The sequence below is a fragment of the Peromyscus leucopus genome, chromosome 8b (assembly GCF_004664715.2).
Source record: "Peromyscus leucopus breed LL Stock chromosome 8b, UCI_PerLeu_2.1, whole genome shotgun sequence".
Classification (NCBI taxonomy): Eukaryota; Metazoa; Chordata; class Mammalia; order Rodentia; family Cricetidae; genus Peromyscus; species Peromyscus leucopus.
The window spans coordinates 49007314-49034911 of NC_051086.1; the positions used below are offsets into that span (position 1 = coordinate 49007314).

The 27598-nt window shown below is 42.4% G+C and overlaps 1 protein-coding gene across 1 annotated transcript in view; it reads right to left on the reverse strand.

The window, feature by feature from the left end:
• The window catches only part of Dnah9 (dynein axonemal heavy chain 9), a 341793-nt gene that overhangs the window by 295867 nt on the left and 18328 nt on the right, over window positions 1–27598 (reverse strand). The window contains 5 exon segments of the mRNA XM_028869363.2: window positions 399–549; window positions 4711–4827; window positions 7669–7836; window positions 18375–18608; window positions 20519–20730. Coding sequence (XP_028725196.1) covers window positions 399–549; window positions 4711–4827; window positions 7669–7836; window positions 18375–18608; window positions 20519–20730 — 882 coding nt within the window.

Here is a 27598-nt window from a genome sequence, read left to right on the forward strand (position 1 = left end):
CCTCCCTCCAGAAGCTCAGTGGTTACAGCAGTGCAAGGTCCAGGACACTTCTTTTCAGGCATGCAAAATGTGCATTGAGTTATGATGATGCTTAACTAGTGTGGCAACAGGGATCCATCCACTCACTCATGATGCCAAGGCCACAGCTGACCAGTGGTGGTCAGGGTTTCATTGGTCTAGGTCACACTGGCAATCTCACCCTCCCACACCAAGAAATGTACAGTTCAGTGAACTCTACAATCACCCAAGGATGATCTGGAATTTCCAGCAAAAAAGGACTATGCTTGGTGCTCTCAGAGGACGCCATGGATCCATAAGTTAACTAAAAGAACATAAGTGCGTTCTGCCCATCCCAGTAACAGAACACATCCCTCACAGTCCCCTGGCAACCACCTTACCATGCTCTGCCTCCTCTTGGATGTGATGACTGTAGATGAGCCTCACAGCATCCAGGTCTCTGCTGAACATTTGGATGAGGGCCAGGTATTTGTGTGACACATCCCGTGCTACCAGGGGTCTTTCAAGGAGGGTTCCTGCGATGTCTAACAGCTGTGGAGAGGATAAGGACAGGCACTTAACCTTCCCAGGGCTGCAAAACTTCTGTTTCCTGTTCTTTTTTTACCCCTTCTTATGACTCAGTACAGGAGGAATCACATATGTTATGGTAGAACTCTAGCAGTGCCCGCAGCATGTGGATATCTGGAACATTCCCCCTTTCCCTTCTTGGTTTCTTAGTTATTCGGGGGAAGGGTGGGATTATTGGTTTTATGAGTGAAGTTTTTACTGTGTGGCACAGGCTTGGCCTTCCCTTCTCAGCATCCCCAGTGCTGGGATTACTCATCTGTTCCACCACATGTAGTTTGTCCTTTGTCCTGCTGGGAATCTACCAAGTTTTCCAAGGATTGAAATAAAGGGAGAATGAAAGACAGCAGCAAGGTAAACTGAACTACACATGGAAGATAGGAGGAGGGAGGTGGCGATGGAAAAAGATAGAAGAAGGGAGTTTTGGGATTTGGCTGCCCTGTCAGTCACAGGAACAATGAGGAGGTGTTTTCCCGTACATTAACCCCAGCCCTAGGTGTCTACTAAACCAGCAGAAAATGGACATGGTTTAATGATGCCCCTGTTCCTGGATTGTAAATTTCTTAGTGCGATGCTGTCTGAGCCTAAGCTACATAGGGACTCAGCCATATTAGGATTTACATTACTGTTTCTAAACCTGAATTCTGTTGTAACAGTGGTTCTCAACCCCCTTAACCCTTTAATACAGTTCCTTAGGTTGTGATGATCTCCAACTATAGCGTTATTTTCATTGCTACTTCATAACTGTAGTTTTATTACTGTTATGAATTAGAATGTAAATATTTTGGGAGATAGAGGTTTGGCAAGGGGGTCACGGCCCACAGTTTGAGAACTGCTGCATTACAAAGCTCTGTCATCTCTACTTCACGCTTCAGGTCAGAGGTTGAAAAAGAATAGCCAGTGAATGCATAGCCAAATTTGATCCATGACCTTGTTTCATGGTACATTTTTCAAATGATCTGTTCCAGAGAGAGAGAGAGAGAGAGAGAGAGAGAGAGAGAATATGACAAAGGACAAATATGCTCACAGTTTAAAATATTTATTCTCTGAGTCTTTGCAGAAAAATAAAGCTGCCATGTCTTGCTTTAAGCCATGAAAATGAGAAATATATACATATATATATATATATATATATATATATATATATATATATATATTTTGAGTTTTCAGACCATGCCACGGGCAGCAACTAAACTGTAGATGAATTTCTAAACAGTCTTATTAAATAAGAAACACAGAGCCAAATACAGGGATAATAGCCAAAGAGGTCAGAGAAATAGCGAAGAGTCACTGGCTAACCTTATCTTACCACCACCTTGTAGCTTTCCAAGAGAGAGCTTCTTCCTGTCTAAACTGTGCCTTTATCACCTTCCTGTTCTGCCTTCTCATTGGCTCTAAGCCCAGCCACATCACTTGTTTGTCATTGTCTGTCTATATAGAACTCCAGGTCTTTGTGGTTGGTACTGGGATTAAAGGTGCGTGTCACCATGCTTAGTTGTGTCCTTGACCACACAGAAACTCTGCCTGCCATGTGATCAGATTAAGGGCTTGTGCCACCACTGCCTGACTTCTGTTTATGGCTCGCTATGACCTCTGATCTCCAGGTAAACTTTATTTATTAACATACAAATAAAATCACATGTCAGCACAAATAAAATATCACCACACTAAACACATTTTTATCCTAGGATAGATAGCTTGAAGTGTCTCCTGAATGACTCCAGGTACACTCTGAGCCTAAGTAAGGATGCTGAATGTTTTCCAATGAAGTCTGTCTGTAGGGATGGTTTTTTTCCTCCATAAACATCACTCAGATACAGAACGGAAAGCAGTACCTCGTGTGTGTGTGTGTGTGTGTGTGTGTGTGTGTGTGTGTGTGTGTGTACATGTAAGTGGATATAGAGATCAGAAGATTGACTCAAGTATCATTCCCCAAGTGCCATCTACCATTATTTTTGGAAACGAGGTCTTTCAATGGCTTAGAACTCACCAAGTAGGCTACATTGGCCAGCCAGCAAACCCCAAGGGTGTACTTGTCTCTGCATCTTCAGCACTTTGACAATAAGCCTGATTTTTTTAAAATGTGATCTCTAGGGATTGATCTCAGGTCCTTGTGCTTTTAAGAGAAGCACTTTGGTAACTGAGGTATCTTCAGGCTGAGAAAGCACATCCCTTTGATAGAGGCATAAGAGAGCCGCTGTGCTTGCTTGGTGTATTCTCTGCTGTGTTATGGACTCTTCCTGTTGAGAATATGCAGACCGGGGGGTGGGGGGTGGGGGTCATAGTCCACTGTGGCCAACCAACTTCTGCTACTGACTTGAGGTTCTTGACCTGCATTGTTCCATGGCCATGATTTCTGAGCTGGATATGTTAGATGATTGTGTAGCAGTAATAGGGGTGGGTATCTGGGGATAGATGATCTCTCCAGCCAGCTCCCCAAATCCTAAAAACTACTTTTCTCTGTGAATTTATATCTACAGGAACATTTGCACTGGGTGAAGGAGGAAGGAAAAGTTTTAATTTCCTAATTGTGAGATGACCAAAAAGAGAGAAATGGGTCAGGCAGGAGGGACTGGCTGGCTGTGGTTTCCCCAGCAGTTTCCAAGAGCTGTTAAAAAGAGTTAGAGTTAGATAAGGGATCTGCTTTTATGGGAACACTTTGGGAATCTGGCTGCAAACAGATGTTTCAGGACCAGGGTCAAGACTATAAAGGGTTCCTTCTTCTTTTATCTAGAACTCTTACCCCATATATTTTCAAGAACTGAAAATTTAAAAGCCTATAGATAGACATATGCTCATGGGATAAATACAGATGTTTTCATGAAGAGAGCATCCATAGAGCAATAGGAAGACTCCAAATACCTTCCTGAGAAAATGAATTCCCAAAGGAGACTCGAGACACAGAGCAGTGACATGCAATGTTGTTATAGGCATTGATAGGAATGAGAACAGTGCATCACATGAACACCCTCAGAATGGCAGGTGCAGAGGGATTCCTAGGGTGGGAGAGGGTAGTCTCAACACATGAACAGAGTTACAGCTTATGTGTGACATACAGCAGAGTTACAATGTATCCAGGTTCTGACTCCCAATTACTCATGACAGTTAATGGTCTATAAGAACATTCTATGGCCACATATGAACCCTTTCCAATGTGTGAAGAGGGATTTCTGAAGTCTTGGCAGATGAGTTATTAAATAATGGGTTTTTGATAAGTCTTTCTCTCTCTCTCTCTCTCTCTCTCTCTCTCTCTCTCTCTCTCTCTCTCTGTGTGTGTGTGTGTGTGTGTGTGTGTGTGTCTCACACACACACACACACACACATACATTCAACAGCAAATAGAGCATGGCACATTTGGGTTATTTAATATTCTAGAATAGCATAGATTTGTCCATCCAAGGCTCATGTGTCTTTGACAATTGTCCGACAAATCACTTAGTCTCTGAGCATTTTCAATGACCAGAAACTTAACCACTTCTCAAGAACATTCATTTCATTTTGAACAACATTGACAGAAAGCTCATTTCTCTTCTGAACCAAGAATGCCTCTCCCTGTGACTTTTTCCTGACTCAAGTCCTTGAAGCACCAGGCCTCTACATAGTTTATGGGAGACCTCTCACACTCAACAGAATCCCACATCTCACATCAGCATTCCTGACTGTGCAGCTATTGATGCCCTCACCATCCTAAACCTCCTCTATTCTTTTTACAACTTGATAGGGGAGAAATAGCACCAGGGCAAGAATTATTCCAGCTACCAATGCCTGGATCCTATAAACCACTTCTTGATACATGCTTTGCTCCAGGCTAAGTCAATCTTGCCCTAATGGTTAAGCAGCCTTGGTATTGCTGGCCATGCTTTCAGGATAGTAATCACACTAGACCTTTTTACTCCTGATGGTAACCCTACCAATAGATGCATGGTGTCTAAAAAGATCACTGTCATTTTCAAAGCATTTTTACATGCTCAAAAATGCATAAGTGATCTGCCTGAGATGCTCAATTATACAAGCTCATCCCCAGGGGTGGGGGGATATTTGCAGAAAGAGATTAGAAGAGTAGCCTTATTGTCCTCTAATGCACACTGAAGAGGGACTCGGGGAGATTTCTGATCCACTTGCACCAACCTTAAAGGCATGCTCCACATCAGGTGTATCGTCAAAAGCTTGAATGAAGACAGTCCCCAATCTCCGGTCAAGATCTTCCACTCTCTGGTTAAATTTGCTGACATCATTTTCAAATTCCTGAGGAGACATCACATGGATGGGAAAAAGTCACGGTTGTCTGCAGCCCAGTCTTACTACACAGTCTTGGTTGCTAAACTTTCTGCTGAACTCAGTCATGCCAGAGATTTATTTTAATTCTTTAAACCTCACCACATGTCCTAGCTTGCTCCTTTGTTGCTGTGATAAAACACTGACCAAAAACACTTTGGGAGGAAAAGGTTTACTTGGCTTACACTTCCACATCACAGTTCATCATTAAAGGAAGTCGGAGCAGGAACTTCAAACCGAAACCTGGAGGCAGAACTGAAGTGGAAGCCAGGAAAGAAAGCTGCTTACTGGCTTGGTTTTTCTGCCTTGATTAGCTTTATTACCCAAACAAGACCTACTTGCTTGGGGATGGTACCTCCCACAGTAGGCTGAGACCTCCCATACCAATCCACAATGACAAAAATGTTTCACAGACATGTCCAGAGGCCAAGGCAGAGGCAATTCTCCAACTGAGTATCTCTTGCTTCTTTGTAGGAATGTCTAGGTGTGTGTCAAGTTGACAAAACCTAACCATGACACTATGGTAGCATGGCACTCTGGGCCAAATGGCACAGATGAGTGAAATGTAAGGTTGCCATCCACTTGGCTTCTTTACTGTGTCCCCATTTCTTCCACTTTCTGAGCCTCCTTCTCTTCTGCCCACAGTGCAAGCTCATACTGCTCTAGATTATCTCGCAGCAACAGCGCCAGGGTCACCACCTTCTTGTCTTCCTCCCCCAAGTCAAAATGCATTTCTTTTTTAGAGTAACCAAATTAATCTAATCTTTAGAAGGAAAACAAACTAATTAAATGAATATGCACTATTCCTTCCAAATACACCTTAATTGGCTAAGAAGGCAATTAGCCATTGCTCTTAAGTTTCCTAATTTAGCAAATAGAAACGAAGGGTACACAGTTAAATCTGAGTTGCAGATAAACAATTATTTTTTAAAAATATATGTCTGTCTTAATTGTTGTCCTTTATTTGGCAACCCTAAATGTGTTTTACTTCTTAGGGTACAGCAATCTTCAAGAAAACTTTCATGATTCAACTCTCTAATTTGTTTAATTGCTATTTGTTATTTCTGTTTTATAATAGTGATGTTCTTATTTTATATTTTAAAGATTTATTTATTTTCATTTATGTGTATAAGTCTGTCTGTGTGGTATGTGAGTGTCTGTATGTAAGTGCAGTTGCTTGCAGAGGCCGAAAGAGGGTGTCAGATTGGAGCTGAAGTTACAAGTGGTTGTGAGTTGCCCAATGTGGGTGCTGGGAACTGCACTAAGGTCCTGTGTAAGAGCAGCTAGCATTCTTAACTACTGAGCCACCTCTTCAAGCTCCACATGTTTGTATTTTAAAAGAAAAATAAACAAAGGAAAGTAGGAAAATATAGTACATTTCTGCTTTTTAACTACATTGGCACTATGATATTATGGTATGCTTTCATATATATATGGACATATATAATCTATACTTATATGTACAAAATAAATTGGACATATGAGATTTTGTTATATAGCTGCAAACACATCATATATGTAACATATATAATTTATACTAAATACGTGTATACTATCCCTTTTGTAATCTATCTTTATTTTTCTTTCTTCTTCCAACTAATTAAATTTTTATGAAGTCCCATCACCCTGGATCTGGCCAATGAGGATCCCTGGAAGCTGAATGTGCTCAGAACAGATTTCTGCTCTAATTTCTGCTTTTCCCTTCTGGATTATGGTTTCTTATCCTGTAATCCTGCCTCTCTCTGGGGAGAATCCTATTCCCTCTCCCCATGGCAGCAAGTTCTTTATTCTCCTCTGTGCTTTTGAATTCATAGGTCTTGACTTGAGGAGACTGTGGGTGAGCCCTAGGCTCTGTGTCCCAACCTTAGAAAACGTATCCTTGCTCTTGCCTATCTTGAGTGAGCTTCCTTTACCCAACCCTGAACCACTAATAAACTTCTAATGATTTGCCTGGACTTTGCTTGGCAGTCGGTGACTGAAGCTTGGAATTTAGTTGCAGCTTTATTGAGTATAATTGGTAAAATGGTGTGTTTAAGGTGTACTATAATGTTTTGATGCACATACACACTGTGACATGATCAGAGCAATGGAGGAAGTGGACCTATCATGACTCGTGAGTTCAGCTTAGATTTTTACTCAAAATCCATGAGAATTCATCACCTCATATAACTACCATTTTCGTGAGTGTGTGTGCACGCGTGCACACGCACCCTGAGAACTACCTCTTCAGCAGATTTCAAATACACAATACACTGTTATCACTATCATCACCACATTGTACATTACACCCCCTAGTATTCACTCACCCCTCCTCCACCCCATCAAGGACACTTTGTAAGCATTGACCAACTCCTCCCATTTCTCTCTCTCTCAGCCCAGTGGCAAGGTCCATTCTAGTCAGCTCTGTATACCTGACAATTTGGCTATCTAGGATACCAGGTTTAAGAGAAGCCATGAAGTATTTGTCCTTTTACAACTGGCCGATTTTGCTCAGCTTAAACCTTTGAAAGAGCAAAGTCGCCACAGCGTCCCATCTTCTTGTCCTCATGACCTTAGGTAGCATTAGTCTAGAGCTGTTGATGGTGCGAGGGGCTTTCTGATTTATCTCCTGCACACAGAATAGTTAGGATCTTTCTAATGACATGGAGATAATTTCTCCCGGCCCTAACAATAAATAACAAAACCACTAGGACCACGGAGCCAAAGAAGATTCTTGAGGTAAAAAAAGCACATAAATACTTAGGCATTGCAGCTAGGGACAGCTGGGGAAAAAAGGGCCAAGGCTTGTGATTTAAGCACTTCAAATCCTACCATGTTCTGGGGGTCCAGGCAGTCATAGGAGCACTCCAAGAAGACCTTGTACATCTCCTCAAACTCCTCATGCATTTGCTGAACTTGCTGACTCAGGGCATTTCCTCTGATGCCACTGAACTCAAGCTTTTCTAGCTTGTCGAAATCCAAGGCTGTCTTCAGAAGACCCTATGAGGACAATTCACAAACAGTTAAGGGGACCATCACCACCTTCATCCTCACTACCAAATGGAGGATACAGAAATGACAGGGGTTGTAGTTGCTTAGGAAATGCAAGGTCTGGTCAGTTTATTTTAACCTTATTACTAGATTGGATTCCTTAAACTCCATAACAAACTGAAGAAAAAGTACAAATGAAGTAAATTCATAGAAGCCAGAATAAACAAGTAAATAATGAAATGTATGCTTCAGCATCTGTGTCCTATCTCAAAGTATAGAAGATAATAATAATTGGTGGGTTTAGCTTGGATTTTTTTTAAAAAAGTCAGTGTCAAGCCAGGCATGGTGATACACACCTATACTTCCAGCACTGAGGGAATGGAGGCAGAAGAATCAAGGCCAGCCTTGTTTAACAGTGAATTTGAGGCCCCCGTGTTTGAGAGGATATTGATAGGAAGTAATCCTGCAAACAGCCTGGAGTACAAATTCAGAGGATGGCACTGGTCTTCTTGCAACTCCTTCTACCAAATGACACTCATACCCCTCCAGCCACAATGTCCTGGGGCATGTCAAACCACATTTCCATCTCAGTGACTTACCATCTCTTTGCTGGGTTTCTCTATCTGGCACAGGATAATGGTAACACTCCATGACACTGTGGTGGGAACTAACTTGAGTTGAAGTTCATGCCAGGACACAGTGTGTATTACTGTCACCATTGACACACCACATCCCAGCTGTGCTCAGAATTAAATGGTAGATGGATGACGTAGCTCAAAAGCTTTGGGGAGGAGTCCCTCTCAAGTCTATGGAAGCCATGTCACATCTAATAATGTGAATGCCTTCTGAGCATGTTGAATAGGGAAGATTGAATCTATCCCTTGAGAGTACCTGTCTAAAATCACCAAACCTCCAAAACAAAACGTGCTTGCTGTCAGAACCCTCAGTCTACATACCCGTTCCTCTCATGGAGAGATGAAGGTAAAGGTTATAAGTCACTCTGCAAACAGTTTGTGAGGACCCCTGGGAAGGGCCCTCCAACATGAAGAGGTTGGAAGGGTAAGAGCGGGTGATAGTACCACACCTGCACTGTGAGACATCAGGTCCTGCCTTTACTCCAAATCTTCCCATAGCCAGTGGTCACTGCTGCTACTGACACCAAGTCCAGAAGTAATAACAGAGGCACAGCAGTGAGGAGGAGCCACCCACTTCCCACTCAGCCAGGAGGTCACCCAGGAAGCCTCTGGCAGCCATTCAGAAGTCTATTCATTCATCCCTGCTGTGGCATTATTAACAGAAATCAGCAGAAGAGGCAGGATGGGGACAGCAGCAAAGAAGAGACAGGGCCACAAGAATCAGAGCTTCTGCCTCCTGTGTGTGTAGGGGGGCAGCGGTAAGGGAATCACTACTTTAAAACACTAGGATTTATGTCATAGAGAAAGTACCTGTCTAGCATGGCAAAGTCTCCAGTTCTATCCTCAAAATTAGAAAAGAGAAAAAGGGGGTGGGAGAGAAGGAAGGAAGGAAGGAAGGAAGGAAGGAAGGAAGGAAGGAAGGAAGGAAGGAAGGAACTAGAAGAAAGCATATAGGAATACTTCAAGACATCAGTGTAGTCAATGGCTTTTTGGCTAAGTCCTCCAAAGCAGAGGACACAGAAGCAAGAGCAGATCTATAGGGGTGGATGAGATTGCCAGCTTCTGCAGAGCAAAGGAAACAACAGAGTAAAGAGACAACTATGAATGCAACAAAGGATTACAAATAATTCACCCAATAGGGAACGAATATCCAGATATATAAGGAACTTTAAAAAAAAGTTGGTAATCAAAAGCTAAATAATCCAATTGTAAATTGGATAAAGGACATGAATTAGACACTTCCTATAAAAAGAATTATGAAAAACATGGCAAGGATTAGGTGGACCAGTGATGTCTCAGCATCAGCTACAAAGGCTATGCATGATGCAGTAGAATTAAAATTGATATCTTTAGTGCTAAAAGAATCCACCGGTCATCAGCCCAGAACACATTAGGAAGATGGTAACATTACGTGCAACTTTTGATAAGCGAATGTTCATGTTGTGATTTCTTGCATAATCATTAAAAGGGTAGAGATAACACATATAATCCAAATACCACAAAGCCAGTCTAATGCTTTTACCTGGAGGGGAGGAGAGAGTTTGAACCATGGAAGAACACAAAAAGGTGTCTGTGTGCTAACAATATTTTATTCTTGGCCTGCGGTGATTGTGGGGTATGGTAGTTTGTGTGATCATTATTCATTAAAAGTTTATATTTACATTTTGTTGAAAAAAAGAAAGAAAATCAGGAGGCTCTCAAGTTTGTAAAAAAAAATGTTCGACTGCACTAGATTTTAAAGAAATGCAAGTCAAAATGGTAATGAGATATCAGCACAGTTAGGGTGGCTGGAGCCCAAAAGACACAAGCTAACAAATGCTGGTGAAGAAATTAATAAGCCCACAAGATAGAGCAGTATGGAGGGTCACCAAGCAGCTGAAGACGGATCTACCGTACAACCCCCATTCCCTTCCACATAAGTATCCAAAGGAAATTATTTCAGAATGTGAAAGAGACACCTGCACACCCACATTTGTTCTTTCACGACTCACAGTTAATGAGATAAGGAATGACCCTTATGTTCATCTGCTGGCGAATGGGTGAAATTTGTTACAGATAATGATACTTTATCATTTGTATCCAAATCTGTGGAACTGGAGGCATATGTAAGGTGAAATTGTCAGGTGCAGGAAGACAATAAGCCATGTTCTCTCACCTGTGGATGCTAAAAACAGCTCAATCAAAAAGTGCAGTGGTGACTCCTAGGGACAGAGAAAGTCAGAGCGTGGGCAGGGGTGGAGATTCGATAATGGGTACAAATACACACAATCAGATAGGAGTAAGGTCTAGTACTCCAACAGAATAGTGGGGAATGGTGGTTCATCATAACCTACTACACATTTGATAAGAGAATAGAAAGGAGGAACCCACGGGTCCCATAGAGTAATGGGAACATGGAAATTATTGATCACCCTGACTTGGTAATCTGTATTGCACAAAGTGTTGAAATATCACAGTGTGCTCCACAATACTTACAGTGATTGTGCGCTAATCAGTAGAAGACTTGTAGGTGATTAAGACCATGTTAACCACTCTGGTTTGATCATCACACTATATACACGTGACATATTATCATAACCAAGTCTCATAAATTTGCACAATTCAAATAATCGTAAGATATGGACTAGGAATGCTAACACACATATAATCCCACTCCTTGGGAGGCTGAGTGAGGATCATGATTCTAGGCCAGCCTGGGCTACATAGCAAGACCTTGACTCAAAAAAAAAAAAAAAAAACCAATTGTTCAACCTTATATGCTTAGAAGAAAACAAATGAATTCTACTTGGATGCAATTGCCTTTGATGGTAATTCCTATCTCTAACAAGCTGCTTAGTTTTACAGGAGGAAAGTATCCGTGCCTTGGACTATTTCCCCGGTCTTCACAGTTGTGTGGATATCAATTTCAATTTGTTAGGAAATCCTCTCTAACCACATTTAAAAGACAGATGCATCTTGATACAATTGGTTATAGCAGAAAATGAGATGATAATTTCATTATAATATTTGATTTCTCAGGAAGACTTGAAGCATGTTCCTAGGTGGTTGGTGGGAGGTGTTTTCTTGATAATATAAGCAGGAGACCACAAGTATCCAAACTGTACTTAGTCATTGTGTTTTTGGAGAAAGTCTAGTTAGTGACTTTCTCCAAAATTTTTTCTCCACCCTAACAAACGGACCACACTTTCACTGCAGGAACTACAGATGTTACAACAGGCTGTCGGTCTCTGCAGACATCAAAGAGGACACTGGATCCCTAAAGCCAGCTGTAACCTCCCACTGGGGTATGTTATTAGGAAATGATAGATATTTATAATGTTCTATCTAACTTTATAATGCTTTATCTAACTTAACAAATGTAGAGTGGATGACACATTTATTTGGGGCTCATTTGAAGGTTTGGGGGGCTTTCTCTCAACTCCTATCAACAGGGCTTCCCCTTTTCCTTCCCCCAGGACCATTCTTTCTGCTCTTCCTCCATTCTTTCTGTCTTAGCTTTCTTCTCGACTCTGACTCTGGCATGGTGATATTTAACATTACGTTGCGTTATGCCATTTTCTACCCATCTCTCCCAGGAGGTTACAAATATTTCAGTCAGTACTTGTTGGGTGGACGCACGTTCTCTCTGCTTTGACTTAGCTACTGCCCATCCAGCAGGAAGTGACAAAGTGACAGAATACCTAGCAATCACGACTGCTGAGGCGTTAGTGAGAATGAGAAAAGTTGGGTGGACAAAGGAAAGGCAGGACACCTTCGTGCTGAATGGGTCTTTGACACACACAAGGTAGACACTTCTGTGGTCCTAATTTGAGGGGAGAAACAAGTGCCTCAGCGAGCAGACCTGGTCTCACCATGTGGGTTGAAGTTAGGCAACTGCTGATTCATAGTCATTTTAATCTACAAAAAAAAAAAAAAAGTGAGCAGTCCCTGGGACACTATCAAATAAAGCAAATCATCTACTTTTCAGGTAGTCTAAACAGAGTGGGTGTCCTGAGTTCTTTATCACTGGGAAGATTCTGGTACAATGTGCAGTGGACAATGGAGAAATAATTTCTAGAGCGGTGGACATAGAGTTTGCACACTGACCACAACCCATCATCAATTCTTAATTTAGATGTAGGCTCTCTTCACAGCCCATTTAAAAGTCTTCAGTGACAGATAAATGGCAAGTTTAAGCCAATAGGGTTAAATATTTTTAAATGTCAATGTTTATTAATTCCAGTATTAAAACCATGAAATGCATTATGCTGTGTACAGGATGTGCCTATGAGCCTTGGAGCTAGGATGCATATCATTGAAGAGCTGTGACACTTATGTTCATACAGCCCTGGTCCTGCTCTTTGCTGGCTTTATAGCTTGGAGCAAGGCATCGAGATTGTAAGGCTCATTTGCCTAGCCTGTAGATGGGAACAGTGATATTTAATATACCCCAGGATTGAGGACAGTAGTATTTAACATACCATAGGGTTCTTCGGAAAGGACTCATGTAGAACATCAGTAAAGTGTCACCATTATAATTAATAATAAGCATCCCAATGTCATTAGATCCTGGATAAGTAATGGCTTATCCAGGAGACACTCTGCTGCTCCTTTGTAGCAGGTATCACAAAGCGCCCTGGGGTCCCAGAAGACTTACTGGGTTGATTTGAACCTATTGTTATGAAAAATGATGCAACATTTAATGGTGGTGGCAGGTGGAGGGATGGGGTTCAATGTGTGCTCTGGCCCATGAGATGAAGAATCAAACTCAGATGTAATGGCAAGCTTCACCAACAGTTACTCTATTCCCGAAGGAGAGGTCAAGCCGGCTGCCCGTCTTAAAAGAAATGTCTTCGGAATTCATTAAGGGATAGCACAAAGCAGATACTCACAGATGAAAATCTCAAAAGGTCATTTGAAAAAAGACTGTTTTCTTTACCTTTCGACTGCCACCGACCTTATGCAGCTAATGGTCTCACACGTGACCATGTGTTCAAGCTGGGCTGAAAGGGAGGCCAGCCCAATTAGGCTAGGAATGAAAAGAGGCTGGGCAAAGTGGCTGGAGATGGCAGAGGGACCACAAGGAAATGTGGTGTATCAGGTCAGCTTATTACCTCTCTCCCCGCTAATCACTCTGCATAAAGCCCCAGCAGGAAATCATTTCGTCTCCAAGTGAATCACAGCAATTTTATAATGAAAGAAATGAGGGCTCTCTCCAAGCTGCTTCCCGCATCGTTTGCAGGGAAGAGGCTGCAAGCAGAAATATAAACAAGAATGTGCAGATTCTACAATATTGTGGCATAAAAGCAAACTGTGTGTGTGCATGTTTGTGTGCATGCATGTTATGCTCCAGTATGGCTCTGGGAAGTAGGGTGAGTCAAAGAATTCCGAGGCACAAGGAGACTGCTTTTCTTCAGTTCCTTGACTGTTCATTAGAACTGCAAAAGATTTTTTATGTATTGGGGGTTCCCTTAGGTGAAGCCATAAAGTCTAATAAAGGCCTTCCATGGAATGGGACCTAGAACTTTACCTAAGTGACTTATTTAGTTACAAAGACCTAGAAACTATATGCCTCAAAACAGAATATACAAAGATAGAAAAGAATATGGAGGAGTTGAAATAAAACCGTAAAGCCAGGTTGGGATCCTCAACAGACAGGCAGGGAGGGAAAGAGAGAGAGGAAAAGAAAGAAAGAGGAGGGAGAGAAGGGAAGAAAGAGAGAGTGAAGGGGAGGAGAGAGAGAGAGAGAGAGAGAGAGAGAGAGAGAGAGAGAGAGAGAGAGAGAGAGAGAGAGAGAGAGCCAGCAGGGGAAGGAGATGTTTACAACTCTCTGGAGGATATCAAAGTTGGATGAAAAGAATACATGCTTCTGGGAACAAATCCCAGATCAACATTCTGCGCTGGATGACTATGGATAAATTAATTGACATGTCAGATTGAACTGTTTATTAATGGGTATTGATGATTAGCTTTTCTAATGACTACAACGACACATGCTTTAACAAGAGAAAAGTTCTTGCATGTGTCATTTCTCTATGTCTGTAGTCCTCAGTTTCCACAGCAAGGAGTAGGTCACATGGTGCTGACCATGAGGACGAAGGTTGGTACCCTGCTGCTTTCTTGGGAAGCACTTGTTCCACATACCACTCACTACTCACCAGCACACACCCTCCTTACTGCACACCACCTTGGCCTCCTATCTTCTTTTAGCAAGCACGCAGAGGGGAAGCATGGACCTATACAACAAAATTCTTTTGCAAAAAAAGGGGGGAGGGGCAAAAGCAAAACAGTGAAGAGCATTACAGAAGAGAGGAGAGAAGGCTGGGAAAACTGTGATAGTTAGAAAGCAGCCCCTTGTAATCTGGTCCTCAGCATGAGCAGAGGAGAGCTGAATGCACCAATGTCATTCACGTCACTTCTATTTATTAATTGAGGGTGCCAGCATTGTGGTGATCACACATCAAATAAGAATAGAAGATGAAGAAGGTTAAGTTCATGCTAATTCCTGCTGGAGAGAAGCAGATGAATCCCATACCAAACAGGCATTGATCACTGTGCTACTCAGAATGTTAACTAAAGGGCTACAAGAAATATGCCAGAAGATAATCGATAGTTCCCTGTCCTGCTGCACTGAGCTGAGGAGGGAAGAGATGAGGGAGGAAGGAGACAGCAAAGGGCAAGGGGGATGAATCGGAGCTAATATTGGAGAGATGAAAAATAAGAAATGGAGGAGCTGTGCCCAGGAGCAAAGGAGTAAGGGAAGAGACACAACTTGGGAGGGTCAGAAGCAAAGAGACAGAGAGCAGTGGGTATCCAAGTTCCCTCCAGTCAAGCCAGAGTAGCTGCTCTTTATGCAACTGGACCTTTGGTTCAGAAAAAACAAAGCTGAGAAGGGACAACAGTGAGGTAATGGTTCTGGGGAGGTGGTGGCCAGCTAGGCTAATATTTACTGATACTCCCTGCAGATTAGGTGCCCTTATGTTAGAATAGCTGTCTATATGCAAAGCCATACCATTAGTATGTGCTGAAGACCCCTCCCCCACAGTCCCTGGAAGCTTATTTCAAGGCTGGAGAGCCTGCAAAGAGGACTGTTGCAATGCTACAGAGGTAATTATTCCTCCATGGTCAGCCCAGAGGCCAGGGTGTCCATCACCTTGGCTAAACACTGAGGGGTTGATGTGGGAGATGAGAGGAATGATGAGTGGAGGGGGAAGGGAGCAGGGGCTGAGCAGCAAGAGTTGAGCTGGAAACAGCTAAGAGAAAATGAAGCATTTAGGATGATGCTAGATCTCAATTATTAATACTCCCCTGATTCTGATGAAGGGTTTAAGGCATGCCTTTCATAAAATCTAGCTTCTGGCTTTCTCTCATAGATCTTTCTGCCTTTATGTCTTTCCCCAGTGAATTCCTTTTCCAGTTCAAAATTGATTTCCTCTTGTGCTCTTTGCTGTTTTTCAAAGCTCTCCTGGGTTAGGGTCTCCTCCTCTCTTTTGCTCCCAATAACCCAAATGTACTTTTATTATGACATTCAACTCACCTTAGGAAAGTTCACTGATTCTCGATCTTTCTACCCTGAATGATCTGTGCTAATTTGTCTTCTTCTCCCATGCCATGACTATATGCTCAGAAAGTTATCTAGGCAAAACTACGTTCTATTCATCTTTGGATCCCTGAACTTAACTCAGTGCCTGGGGAATTTTTTAAATATGCATTTTTTTTAAAAAAAAAATGACATGAACAGATTTAGTCCATTATTGCTTTATCTTTGTCATCTAATGGTTTGTTAGGTTTATTACAGCACTTCCACAACACATCTTTATCCACCCCAAATCTCTGCTATTAATAGCTAGAACAGAAGTTAATTCCTTCTCTGTTCCTTGGCTATTGGTCTAATATTGAACTAGACCCTGAAGTCCTCAAGTTACTCCTAATATGTACTTCTTATTGTGACCCTTATCCTTTCCACAAAAATTCCATCAGATTCCATGAGCCACCTTTCCTGGATAAGTGTGGCTACCAGCTCTCAGCAAAGAAGCTTCTCTGTACAGCAAACGGAGAACATCACAGAAAACCACAAATGGACACAATACAGAGATCAATTAATTGTTAGAGAGCCCAGCTCTAAATGGATACATCTATGTCATCACAGCCCCTGCTCAGAGAAGTTGTAAGGACAGAGGCTAGAAAGATTGTTAAGAACCAGAATACCAAGAAGTCTGCCATGAAATGTCTCTCCTAGAAATGACTGCATGAAAGAGACCAGAACAATGTAACATCAATGAGTAGGTTAGCACGGAAGCAGGGAAAATTCATTGGGTCCCACACCTAGACAAAGACTTATAGGCAACTAATGTCTTTTGGGAAGAGAACTCGCATCTCCCAAGGATAAGCCTCCTTATTGGTTGTCCAATGCAAAGTGGCCAGTCCTAAAACCATATATACACAAACAACAAGAAACAGATTCAGCAGGTTGTGTATATATTTGTACACATGCATGTAACAATAATAATAAAAAATAGGCTATCAACTTGAGAGTTGGGGATTACATGGGAGAGGTTCAAGAAAAGGTGGCTGGGAATGGCTGTAGGTAGAAAGGAGAGAAGGAAAGTGATAAAAGTATTTACAGGACACACAGAGAAGGTAACTGAGAGACTCTAGGCCTATAGGCTGAAGAATGGATGCCCCAGCATTGCAGAAGAACTTTGGGTAACTGTCCAGGCAGCCAGCTGTCTCTGTCATTCTAGATTTTTGGAAGTTGCTTACAATTCTCTTCCTGTTTATTTAAATAATATTGCATCCTTCTGAGGTCTTTGATGTACTTGAAGACTAGATAGTTATAATTATAATATTCCTTGGTTATGATCAGAGATAAGGTAGATATGAAACCTTAGACTCACAAATATAGGATAGATAGGATATATTCTTTAATTTTTGCCAAATACAAATAGACTAGATATTATAACTGTTGGTTATAATTCTTGGTTGATAACTGTTTTGTTATATATAATTTTACTATGTTGAATTTAAAACCTTCTTTTTAAATAGAAAGAAAAGGGGAAAAATATCAAAACTCAGTTAGTATGCCCATAGCTATAAGACTAAATTCTGAGATTTAAAAGCAAAAGGAAAAGTCTCATGTCTTTTCTTCCTAGTTCTTAAGCTAAAATTCATGTTAATTTTAAATATTTGACAGGAAAGACAACTATGAGTAAGCTGTGTTTTCTTTGCCCAGGGAGTCACCAGTGTTAGGGATTTAGAGCCACTGAGCAGTCTAGGGGTGGAGGGGAAGTTCAAAGCCACTGGCCTGTGAGCATGGGCCACTGTATGTAGACCCATTCTCTTCCAGTTTTGCACACCGGACTTTCCAGCCCAGGTTTATTTGCAAACAAACTGAGATAGCAGAATGGTTTCTTGGACTTTCTCCCTAAGTGCCTATGATCAAAGTTCCCAAATGCTGATAGAACCACCACTGGTTGGTGGCCAATCCAAATGACAGCTATTTACTGAAACTTTTCGGTAGTCCTGACAGCCAACCACGAGTTAGTGATTGTCTAAAGTGTAACCCCACAGGTTCCCATGTTCAGATGCTTTGACCCCCAAATGGTTGTGCTGTTATGAGAGGCTGTGAAACCTTTAGGAGGTGGAGCCTAGCCAGTAGACATAAGATCACTAGGGGCAGTTCATCAAAGCATATAACTTAGCGCCTGACCCTTGCCTTGCTCTCTGCTTTCTGTTTCATCCTTCGACCATTTGCTGCCACGTGTTCCTGTCACCACAGATGGAGCCCGTTCTCAACCTGACTTCACCTCCATGATTAACTAAAACTCTCTGTTATCATGAGCCAAAAAAATATTTCTGGTCACCCGGTAGCATTTGAGGCCTTGTACTTCCTCCTGTGTTGGTCTGGAGCCTGTGGTGAAAGAACATACTCACCTCTACCACACACAGTCGACCCAGAAAGCCATCCAGTCGCACAAAGACCAAAGACGCTTGGAAATCCCATCCCCTGACTTCTGAGTCCTCTTTGAAATAAGTGTGGAGATGTTCCCTTCTGTCCTGAAATGCCCATTTGAAGAAGTTTAAGGTGTCTGAGACCACTTGCAGTTTTCTCTGACTTTCTTCTGTCTCACTTCTGAGGAGGTCTTCTGGGCTGAGGTAATTAGAGGCCTGGAATGTAGATAAATCTGTAACCGTGAGCACAGTGGCAGGAACAGGACATCCCATGACTGTGTCAACACTGTCTCAGAACTAAATAATTGTCCGAGTAATGCTTTTCACAAGTACAACACGTTTTCAGTCCCACAGGTGATCTTGGAACAGTGTTTAAGCCCAACAGTCTATGGTCCTTGAGTCACAATGTGTTGAATCATGTTGTGATTGGACATGTGACCAGTCAAAGACTAGAAGGCATTATGGGACGTGGCTGGACCAGCTGGGTCTTGTCAGTTGTTAATCCCCAAATATTCCTCTGTGATTTACTGACTTGAGAACAAGATATTTTGATTGAAAGAATGCTTGGGCCATATCTAGTTTTCGAGAGACTTAAACCTTGCAAGTGGGAAGCTAAGCTACTGGATAGACCCTATCACCAACACAGGGAGCAGCAGAGAGTACTGGGTTCGGGAGGCATCATCTGAAACCACAATGTAAGTCAGCCTGGAGCCAGCCTTGCCTCAGATTTTCAAAGCACAGGAGATAATATGTGTTCTCTATTTATGCTCCATTTTCTTAGGTCTCCTTATATTTCTAATATTCCCATTGATAGTGATAGTGACATGCAGATCTGTGAGACAAACACCACAGATGTGGATACTGCTGTGTGTGTGCTTGGGTAAGCAGTCGATATCCTGAACCTCAAACAACATCTTTAAATAAGTAATCAATTCTAAGGCCCCCTTTGTCCCTTCATCTGATGTCTGACTGGGATTATAAATATAATACCGTTTTTGTAGCCTTAACATGCTCAGCGGGTGCCAGTTACTATGAGCCATTCAGTGAGTTTGCTCATTGTTTTCTTAGGGTTGATGGTCATAGGTGCCAAAAAGAAGTCAATATGGGGGGAAGGCCACCCAAACCAAGGCTTGTAGTCCCACTTCACAGAAACACTCTTTAAGATCCACACTGCCCTAGTGCTACATGAGCCCCTAACAGGTGTTGGGAAAGCCAGTACAATGGCACACAGCTGGATTCCCATCTGCTTGGGAAGGCAAAGCAGGAGGATTGCGAGTTTAAGTTTAAGGCTAGGCTGAGAAATTTCACGAGGTCTTATCCCCAAATTTAAAAATAGGTTAACTTGCTGTTAGAGTGCCCATATCAAATATGTGAAGGGCCTTGGATTCAACCACCAAACGAAAACAAAGAAAAACAAACAAACAAAAACCCACAAGCAGAAAAAAAAAAAAAAAAAAAAAAGTGGAGGACTGATCTCCGCAACCCAAACAGCAGCATCTCAAAATGTCACAGCTAAGGAGCTCTGAGTGTGTGCGGGGCACAGACATCCTTGGTATTCTGACACTGAAACCTCTCCATCACCCCTGTGAGGTGGTTCCCGTTTTGCCGCAGCATTGTAAAATGACAAGGAGGCACAGAGCAGGCAAGTGGCTCGTCCTGGAACACACAGCTCACACCACATGTGCTAAGGCAGGAGGAGCAGAATCCCTTGGCTTCAGAGACTCCCTTCTGAATTACCAGGCTCTGTTGGTGACTTAGTACAAATCACTCACACCCATCATGAACAAGTTTGCCATTCACCAGTCCTGCCTTAGCCTTACTCGGGGCTCAGGCAGAAAGCAAGGAAAGACTGGGCCACCCCGGTGTGTTAGCAGTACCAAAAAAAAAAAAAAAAAACAAAAAAAAAAAAAAAAAAAAAAAACAAAAAAAAAAACCAAAAAAACAAACAAAAAAAAACTGCTTTGTGAATGGCTGGCTTGTGAAAATATATAATTCAAATGTGAGAATTCTTTGGGCTGCAATGACTTCCATGCCTAAGGAAAAAGCACACTTTACTCCCCCCTGTGCCTTTCTTTATGCCAACCAGCCCCTAGGGAGAGGTTGCTGGGCTGCACAGATCAGCTCACCTGCTGGATGAGGAGGTTGCAGATTTCCTGGAGCAGGACTGTGAGCCTCCCTGGGGAGCGGTACCACCTGCAGGTGGCCCAAATCAGACAGACCACATGGAGCAGAGGCTTCAGCCTGCCCTTCACCTCAGGAAACTCCACACTTTCTAGGATGTCCAGGTGTCGCTGGAGTGGTAACAGGTGCACATGGATGTCCTGGGCCTCTGTCAGGGCTGGAAGGAATTAAGAGATGGTCAACTATCCTTGCTGGGGCACCACCTAACTCATAGAGCCCCAGTGTATGGGAAGCAAAGGGTTGGCAAAGCCAAGATTGCAATTTCTTCCTGACCTGAGAAGATGGAGAAGATCATTTCAGAAAACTTCCAGGTTATTCTGAAGAAAGACTGAAATTCAGAGCACTCTTAGAATGATGGACTAGGAAAATCTCGCTAACAACAGTCCTGTATCAGGATTTCTTCCTGGCTTTCCCAGATTGTCTTAGTCAGGGTTACCATTGCTGTGATGAAACACCATGACCAAAGCAACTTGAAGAGGAAAGTGCTTATTCAGCTTACCCTTCCACATCACTATTCATCATCAAAGTAAGTCAGGACAGGAACTCAAACGAGCAGGAACCTGGAGGCAAGAGCTGATGCAGAGGTCATGGGTGGGTGCTGCTTACTGGCTTGCTCTTCATGGCCTGCTCAGCTTGCTTTCCTATAGAAGCCAGGACCACCATCCCAGGAGTGGCCCCACCCACAATGGGCTGGGCCCTCCCACATCAATCACTAGTTTTAAAAAAAATGCCTTACAGTTTTGCCTACAGCCTGATCTTATGGAAGCATTTTGTCAACTGAGGCTCTTTCCTCTCTAGCTTGTGTCAACTTGACACAGGACTAGACAGCACACGCCCCAGTCTGCTGCTCTATTTTGGCAGATCCCCTCCCCTGATAAATGTTTGCTGATGACTTTGATGCTGGTACCACAAAGATGACATGAAGACAGATGACGGGACAAGCCCAAAAGACTGTGCCTTCAGATGCTGATCCAGACACCTCCCAACTCTATGACTTTGGACCCATCTAACATCTATAAGCTTCAAAACTAGGCTGATCTGAATGGTAATTTCAGGAGTCGTGATAACAGAAGGCAGTATAAACGGCATCTTCCTAGGGAGCAGGGCAGCGCCAGGACTGTAGCGTACAGTTGATGAACATCAGCATCTCTGGTGAGTGTTTAGTAGAAAGTTTCGTGAGTGCTTATGAGAGAAACCACAGGGAATGAGGAGTAGTGTGGACTGGAGATGGCAAGATTCTGCTGGCTTTCAAAGCCAAAGAACTGTCCTACCATTCCCTTGAACACAGCTCCTAGAGAGAAGCCTTCAGTGATCATCTTGTGGTAACTGATGGTGAAATGTGGTAAAGCTGGTAGCACTGACGTGTGCATAGCAACCCAGAAGAAATGGAAGCTGGCTTGAAGGGAAAACCTGCAGATGTTTCCCTCCTAGGCAGGTAACTGGTGGTGTCTATGAGAGCAGGTGCTCTTAGGTCATATTATATGGATCAGGCTCCATCCATGTCTACTCTAAAGGAAACTAAAAATATCCCCGATTTAGCTGCAACCTCCAATATACCAGGATTTTTTTTTCTACCACTAGACATTACAGCCTCCCATCAGGCCTAAGTAATTCCCTCACTGTGTGGGAATCAACCAGCCCTCTTTGCCTGAACAAAAGGAGTGGTATCCCTGTTTATTCTGAACCTCTACATCAATTGCCCTGAGGCCCAAGGGATGCATGATAAATGGATATGGATGCTTGTACTTTATATCCCAAGTAGTGTATTGGAAGCCACTGCATCAGCCAGTCAAATGACCTGGCACTCCAATAAAAGTGATCATATTCTATGTGGGAGGTTGACAGTGAGTATTAGAACCACTGAGTTGAGGCAGAGGACGATAACATCCAACAGCCATTTGAAAGGGCACAAGACCTGGCTTCACGTGTGCTGTTGATAGACAAAGTTGAGACACGTGCATATCAGAGGTGAAGCTGAGGCATATACACAGGAGTCTTCTCTTCATGTCACCTTCCTTGAGGGCCCTTTCAAAACTCAAATCTTTCTTCATACACCTGGACACGTGGACATAAACTTGATTGTTGTAAGATCATAATATTTGGGAAAGCATAAACCGCTCCCTAGATCAATCAGGAAGCAATTACCTTGATTAGAAAACAAAAAACACCAGCAACAAAACAAAAACAAATTAAGACAGATAGAGCTAGGATTGTGCTTGGTGTTTTTTGTTTGCTTTGTTGTTAAGATTATCTATTCCTCAATTTCTGAAGGATACTGGTTGATAGCCCCATTTGGGTACCCAAAGAGAAGGATTCTGAAGACTCTTACATGAAATGGCATGGTGTTGGCATATAAGCTGCTTACTTCCTCTTGTGTATGTTGAATCCCCTCCCTGTCACTTATATCTAACACAGGGACAATCCTGAGTAGTTGCTAAACTGCATTTTCTGTGTATATTGTGCTGGGGATGGAACCTAAGGCCGCATGTATGTTCAGCATTCACTCTATCAATGAGCTTCACACTTAGCCATTATGTTAGAATTTTTATTTAAAATTTTTGAGAAATTCATACATAAGTACTATATATTTATATTACTTCTACCCATCCCTCCTCCCCTTCAAACTCCTGCCATGCTCCCTCACTCCTTCTCAGATTTGTGATCTTTCCTCCTTTATTATAGGTACATGTGTGCGTGCGTGTGTGCGTGCGTGCACGCACACTCTCTCTCTCTCTCTCTCTCTCTCTCTCTCTCTCTATATATATATATATATATATAATATATGTGTGTATGTGTATACACACACACACACACACACACATATATTATATATATATATATATATATATATATACATATATATATAACCTACTGAGTCAATCTGGTGTTCCTCCTATGCAGATGTGGTTAGCATTTACCATTTGGGATTAGATAATCTATCACAGACCTTGTCCCTGGAGACTTATTTGCCCTCTCTCAGCAGCCATGGATTGCCTGTAGCTCTTCATCAAGGGGTAGGACCTTGTAAAATTTTGTAAAAATTTCCCTGTCCATGTTGGCATGCCACCTGGTGTCACCATGCAGGCTTGCTTCAGGTACTCATATTGTTGAGATGGCATGGATAGAAAGCTCCCTGTCGTGTCTAGAAGGCACTAGGTAGCAGCAGACATCTGGGTCCTGTGGCTCTTACAAACTTTCAAGTCCCCCCCCCCCAGCTTTCCAGTTTTAGGGGTCGTATCATTATATGTACCAGTTGGAGCTGAATGTCCCATGGTCACTTTTTCTCTGAATTTTGACCAGTTACGAATCTCTGTAATAGTCCCTATTTGCTGCAAGAGGAGAATTCTTTGATGATGGGAGAGAGCTACACTTACCTGTGTGTAGAAGGATAAGCATTTAGAATACTGTTAGAAATTATATTAGGGACATGGCAGTAGTAGGCTCTCCTCTGGAGTCTCTGACCTCCTCAGCCATGGGTAGTTGGCTGGATTTGCAGGTATGAATCCTTGCCCACTGGACAGGCTTTACGTTCATTTACACAGCTACCAGTTACCCCAAGATGAAAGTGCCATTGTTGCACCACTGGGGCATAACACGAGTCTTGAAAGGTCTAATAATAAAAAATCCCAGAGCCAGATAATTGAGGTGAAAGCTTAAAGATCAGAGAAGCAAAACAGCCACTACCTTACTTCTACGAAGTCCTCAACCTCAAGAGAGAGACTTCCTGTTTACTCATGCCTTATATACCTTTCTGTGCCCTGCCATTTTCCTCCTTTCTAGTGCTGGGATTAAAGGCATGTGCCACCACACCTAGCTCTGTTCTCAGTATGGCCTTCTCTGCCTCCCAAATGCTAGGATTAAAGGTGCATGCTACCACAGCCTGACCTCTATGTTTAATAGAGTGGCTGGCTTTGTCCTCTGATCCCCAGGCAAGCATTATTGGGTACACAATATATCACCACACTGGGGATATCTTGTTGGGCTAGTCATTGTTGTGGCTGGTAGGCTTTGCAGGTGGATAGAACTATTGTTGATTGCTTTTCTCCCTCAGTGGCTTGCACAGAACCTTAACATATGGCTAGTCCTCAGGGAAGAGGCTTCCTTCAGTTCCTCTATCCAAACTGTGCGGTGTCTTCAGCAATAAGGTCTTACCTTCAAGTTTTGGGAGGCAACCAAAGGTAATGACAATGCCCTATATTGTTTGGGGGAGTCTCTTGAACCCAACCAACAACTCAAAGAGAGGTTTCTTATGCCTGTAAGATAGTTATGGCTTTTGTGGGGGAGAATTAGCAAACTGTGTGGTATAATTCTCACATATATATCATAAAATAATGTTTCTCTGGGGCTTCTTCAAACATCTTTAATATTGTTTATCTCTCCTTCCCTTGGTTCTGCAGTTACATCAGGTCATACGCTCACATCTAAAGACTCAGAACTAGTAACCACAATAAGAGAGAAGATGCTGAGTTTGTCTTTCTGGGTCCAGGTCACCTCAGTATATTTTTCAGTTCCAACCATTACCTGAAAATTTTACAGTCTAATTTTCTTTACTGATGAATAGGACCCCACAGTGTATATAGACCACATTTTCAGCAGTTGGATGCTATGTAGATTGCTTTTATTTCCTAACTCCTGTGAATAGAGCAGCGAGGCACAGGGTACCTATCTGTGCAGTAGGATGTCAAATCCTTTGGGCATCTGCCAAGGATGGGACAGCTGGGCCATATGATCTATTTACTTGTAGCTTTTGAAAAGTTCTCCACACTCATTTCTGGAGTGGCTGTAACAGTTTGCAGTAGGGTATCCCTTTCCCCACACCCTCTTCAGTATTTATTGTTGATTCTTTTGTTGACCTTTGCTACTCTGGGGTGAAACGGAATTTCAAAGTAGTTTTATTTTGTATTTCCCTAATTGTTAAAGATGTTGAACACCTTTAAAGGTATTTCTCAGCTATTTTCTTTTGAGAAGTTTCTGTTCATATCTGGAGCTCAGTTTTAATGGGATTGTTTGCATTCTAGAGGTTTTTTTGAGTTCTTTATATATCTGGAAATTAATCCTCTATTAGATGTATAGTTGACAAGATTCTCTCCCTCTGTGGGGCTTTCTTTTCATGTGATTGTTTCCTTTGCTGTACAGAAGCCTTTTAGTTTGAAGAGGCCCTATTTGTTAACATGTCACTTTAATTCTTGTATGAATGGAGTCCCGTTCAGAAAGTCTCCTGCACCTACATCTGATAGGGTACCTCCTATGTCTTCTAGCAGCTTCAATGTTTCAGGTTTCACATCGAGGTCTTTGATCCATTTGCGGTTGATATTTGTGCAGAGTAATAGGTATGAGTCTACATTCATATGGACATCCAGTTTTTCCAGCACCATTTGTTAATGATGCTTTCTTTCCTCCAATGTATATTTTGGGCACCTTTGTCAATATGTAATGGCTGTAAGTATGTGTGTTTATGTTTATATTTTTCTGTTCTGTTCTCTTCTACATGTCTGTTTTTATGCCAGGCTCGTGTTATGGTTATTACTATAGCTTGAAATCTGATATTCCATATTGTTTTTAGTGCATGTGTATGTGTGTGCATGTGTGCACACATATGTGTGTGTGTGTGTGTGTGTGTGTGTGTGTGTGTGTGTGTGTTGTACGGGCACAATGCATGTGAATGAAACCAGAGAGGGATTTCAGATGTATTCCTGTATGAATGAGACAAGGTATTTCACTGGACGGCAAGTTTTCTTTTCAACTAGGATGGCTGACCATAAAGCTCTTGGGCTCTGCAATTCTATACCCCACAATGTTGAGCTTATTGGCCAGTATTGACATGGGTGCTAGGATTTGACTCAGGTCCTCATGCTTGCAGATAAAGTGACTTGACCACTGACCCATCCTTCCACCTGCCTGTTTTAGAATGTGTATAGTTTCATGTTGTTATACTGTATTTATTTATTTCAACTTTAATCTGCATTAATTGAATAGTCAGATATGGAAGACTGACAGACATGTGCAGTCATTTGCTGGTAAACCTTTATCAACAAACTCTAAGGGAAACTGCCTTCATGTGTCCATTTGCTAATCTCTGGCATAAATATTCACAATATATCCACTATGTCCAGTTTCAAGCTGCTGGCTTACCTTGTCTGAATGCTTCTTGGGGAGGGGGGGTAAGAGGATTAAAAAAGTTACAGATAGGAGACAGCCAGTCCTCAGTGGCTCCAGTGTAGCACAGGGCTGTGCTTTCTTTCCCAACAGTCTACCTTCAAACATCTCTAGTCAGGACTGTGGCTTCACTGTGTTCATCCCTCCCAAAAAATCAGGTGTTGAAAATGGTCGATGGGAGGAATTAATTCCAGGGATTGGTAAGGGTTATTAGGCAATGGGGCTCCTCTCTTGCCACTAGGATTAAAGGTTTCTGGTAGTATTCTGCTAGCTTGCCTTCCACTTCCATATGTGAAAACACAGCCCCTTTCCCCCTACAGGATGCAGCAACCAAGTGCCATCCTGCAGGAGGGGAGTAACCCTCACCAGACAACTGAACTTCCTTGGTCATGATCTTGATCATCTTAGCCTCCAAAATACTGAGGACTAAATGACCCATTCTGTGGTGGCTGGTAGGGCAGTACAGGTACACCAAGACAATTGGAAACCAGGTTGTCTTGTGTCTTCCTGCTAATGGCCAGGAAGAGAAGTCCTTAGCTAGACATTCTTGCCCCCAAGGGGACAGTCAATTTCACCTCCCATTTCCCAAGTATCTTCACATTCCAATCAATTCAGTGTCCAATCATCTTTGTTCCCCACATTTCATCCATTCTCTCTCTCTTCCGTAGTTTTCTCATCTGCATTAGCACCCCAGCATTCCATTTCCTCTATCTCTCTCTAGTCCATAAAAAGCCAATGAACTGCCTGACTATGACTATTAAGAATAATACATTCACTGTATCTACTCAGGATCAAGACAGCCAGATGTTCTAAAATTAGAGTATAAAGGATAAAAACCAGTCAGTAACCTTTAAAAATCTTTTTATTCT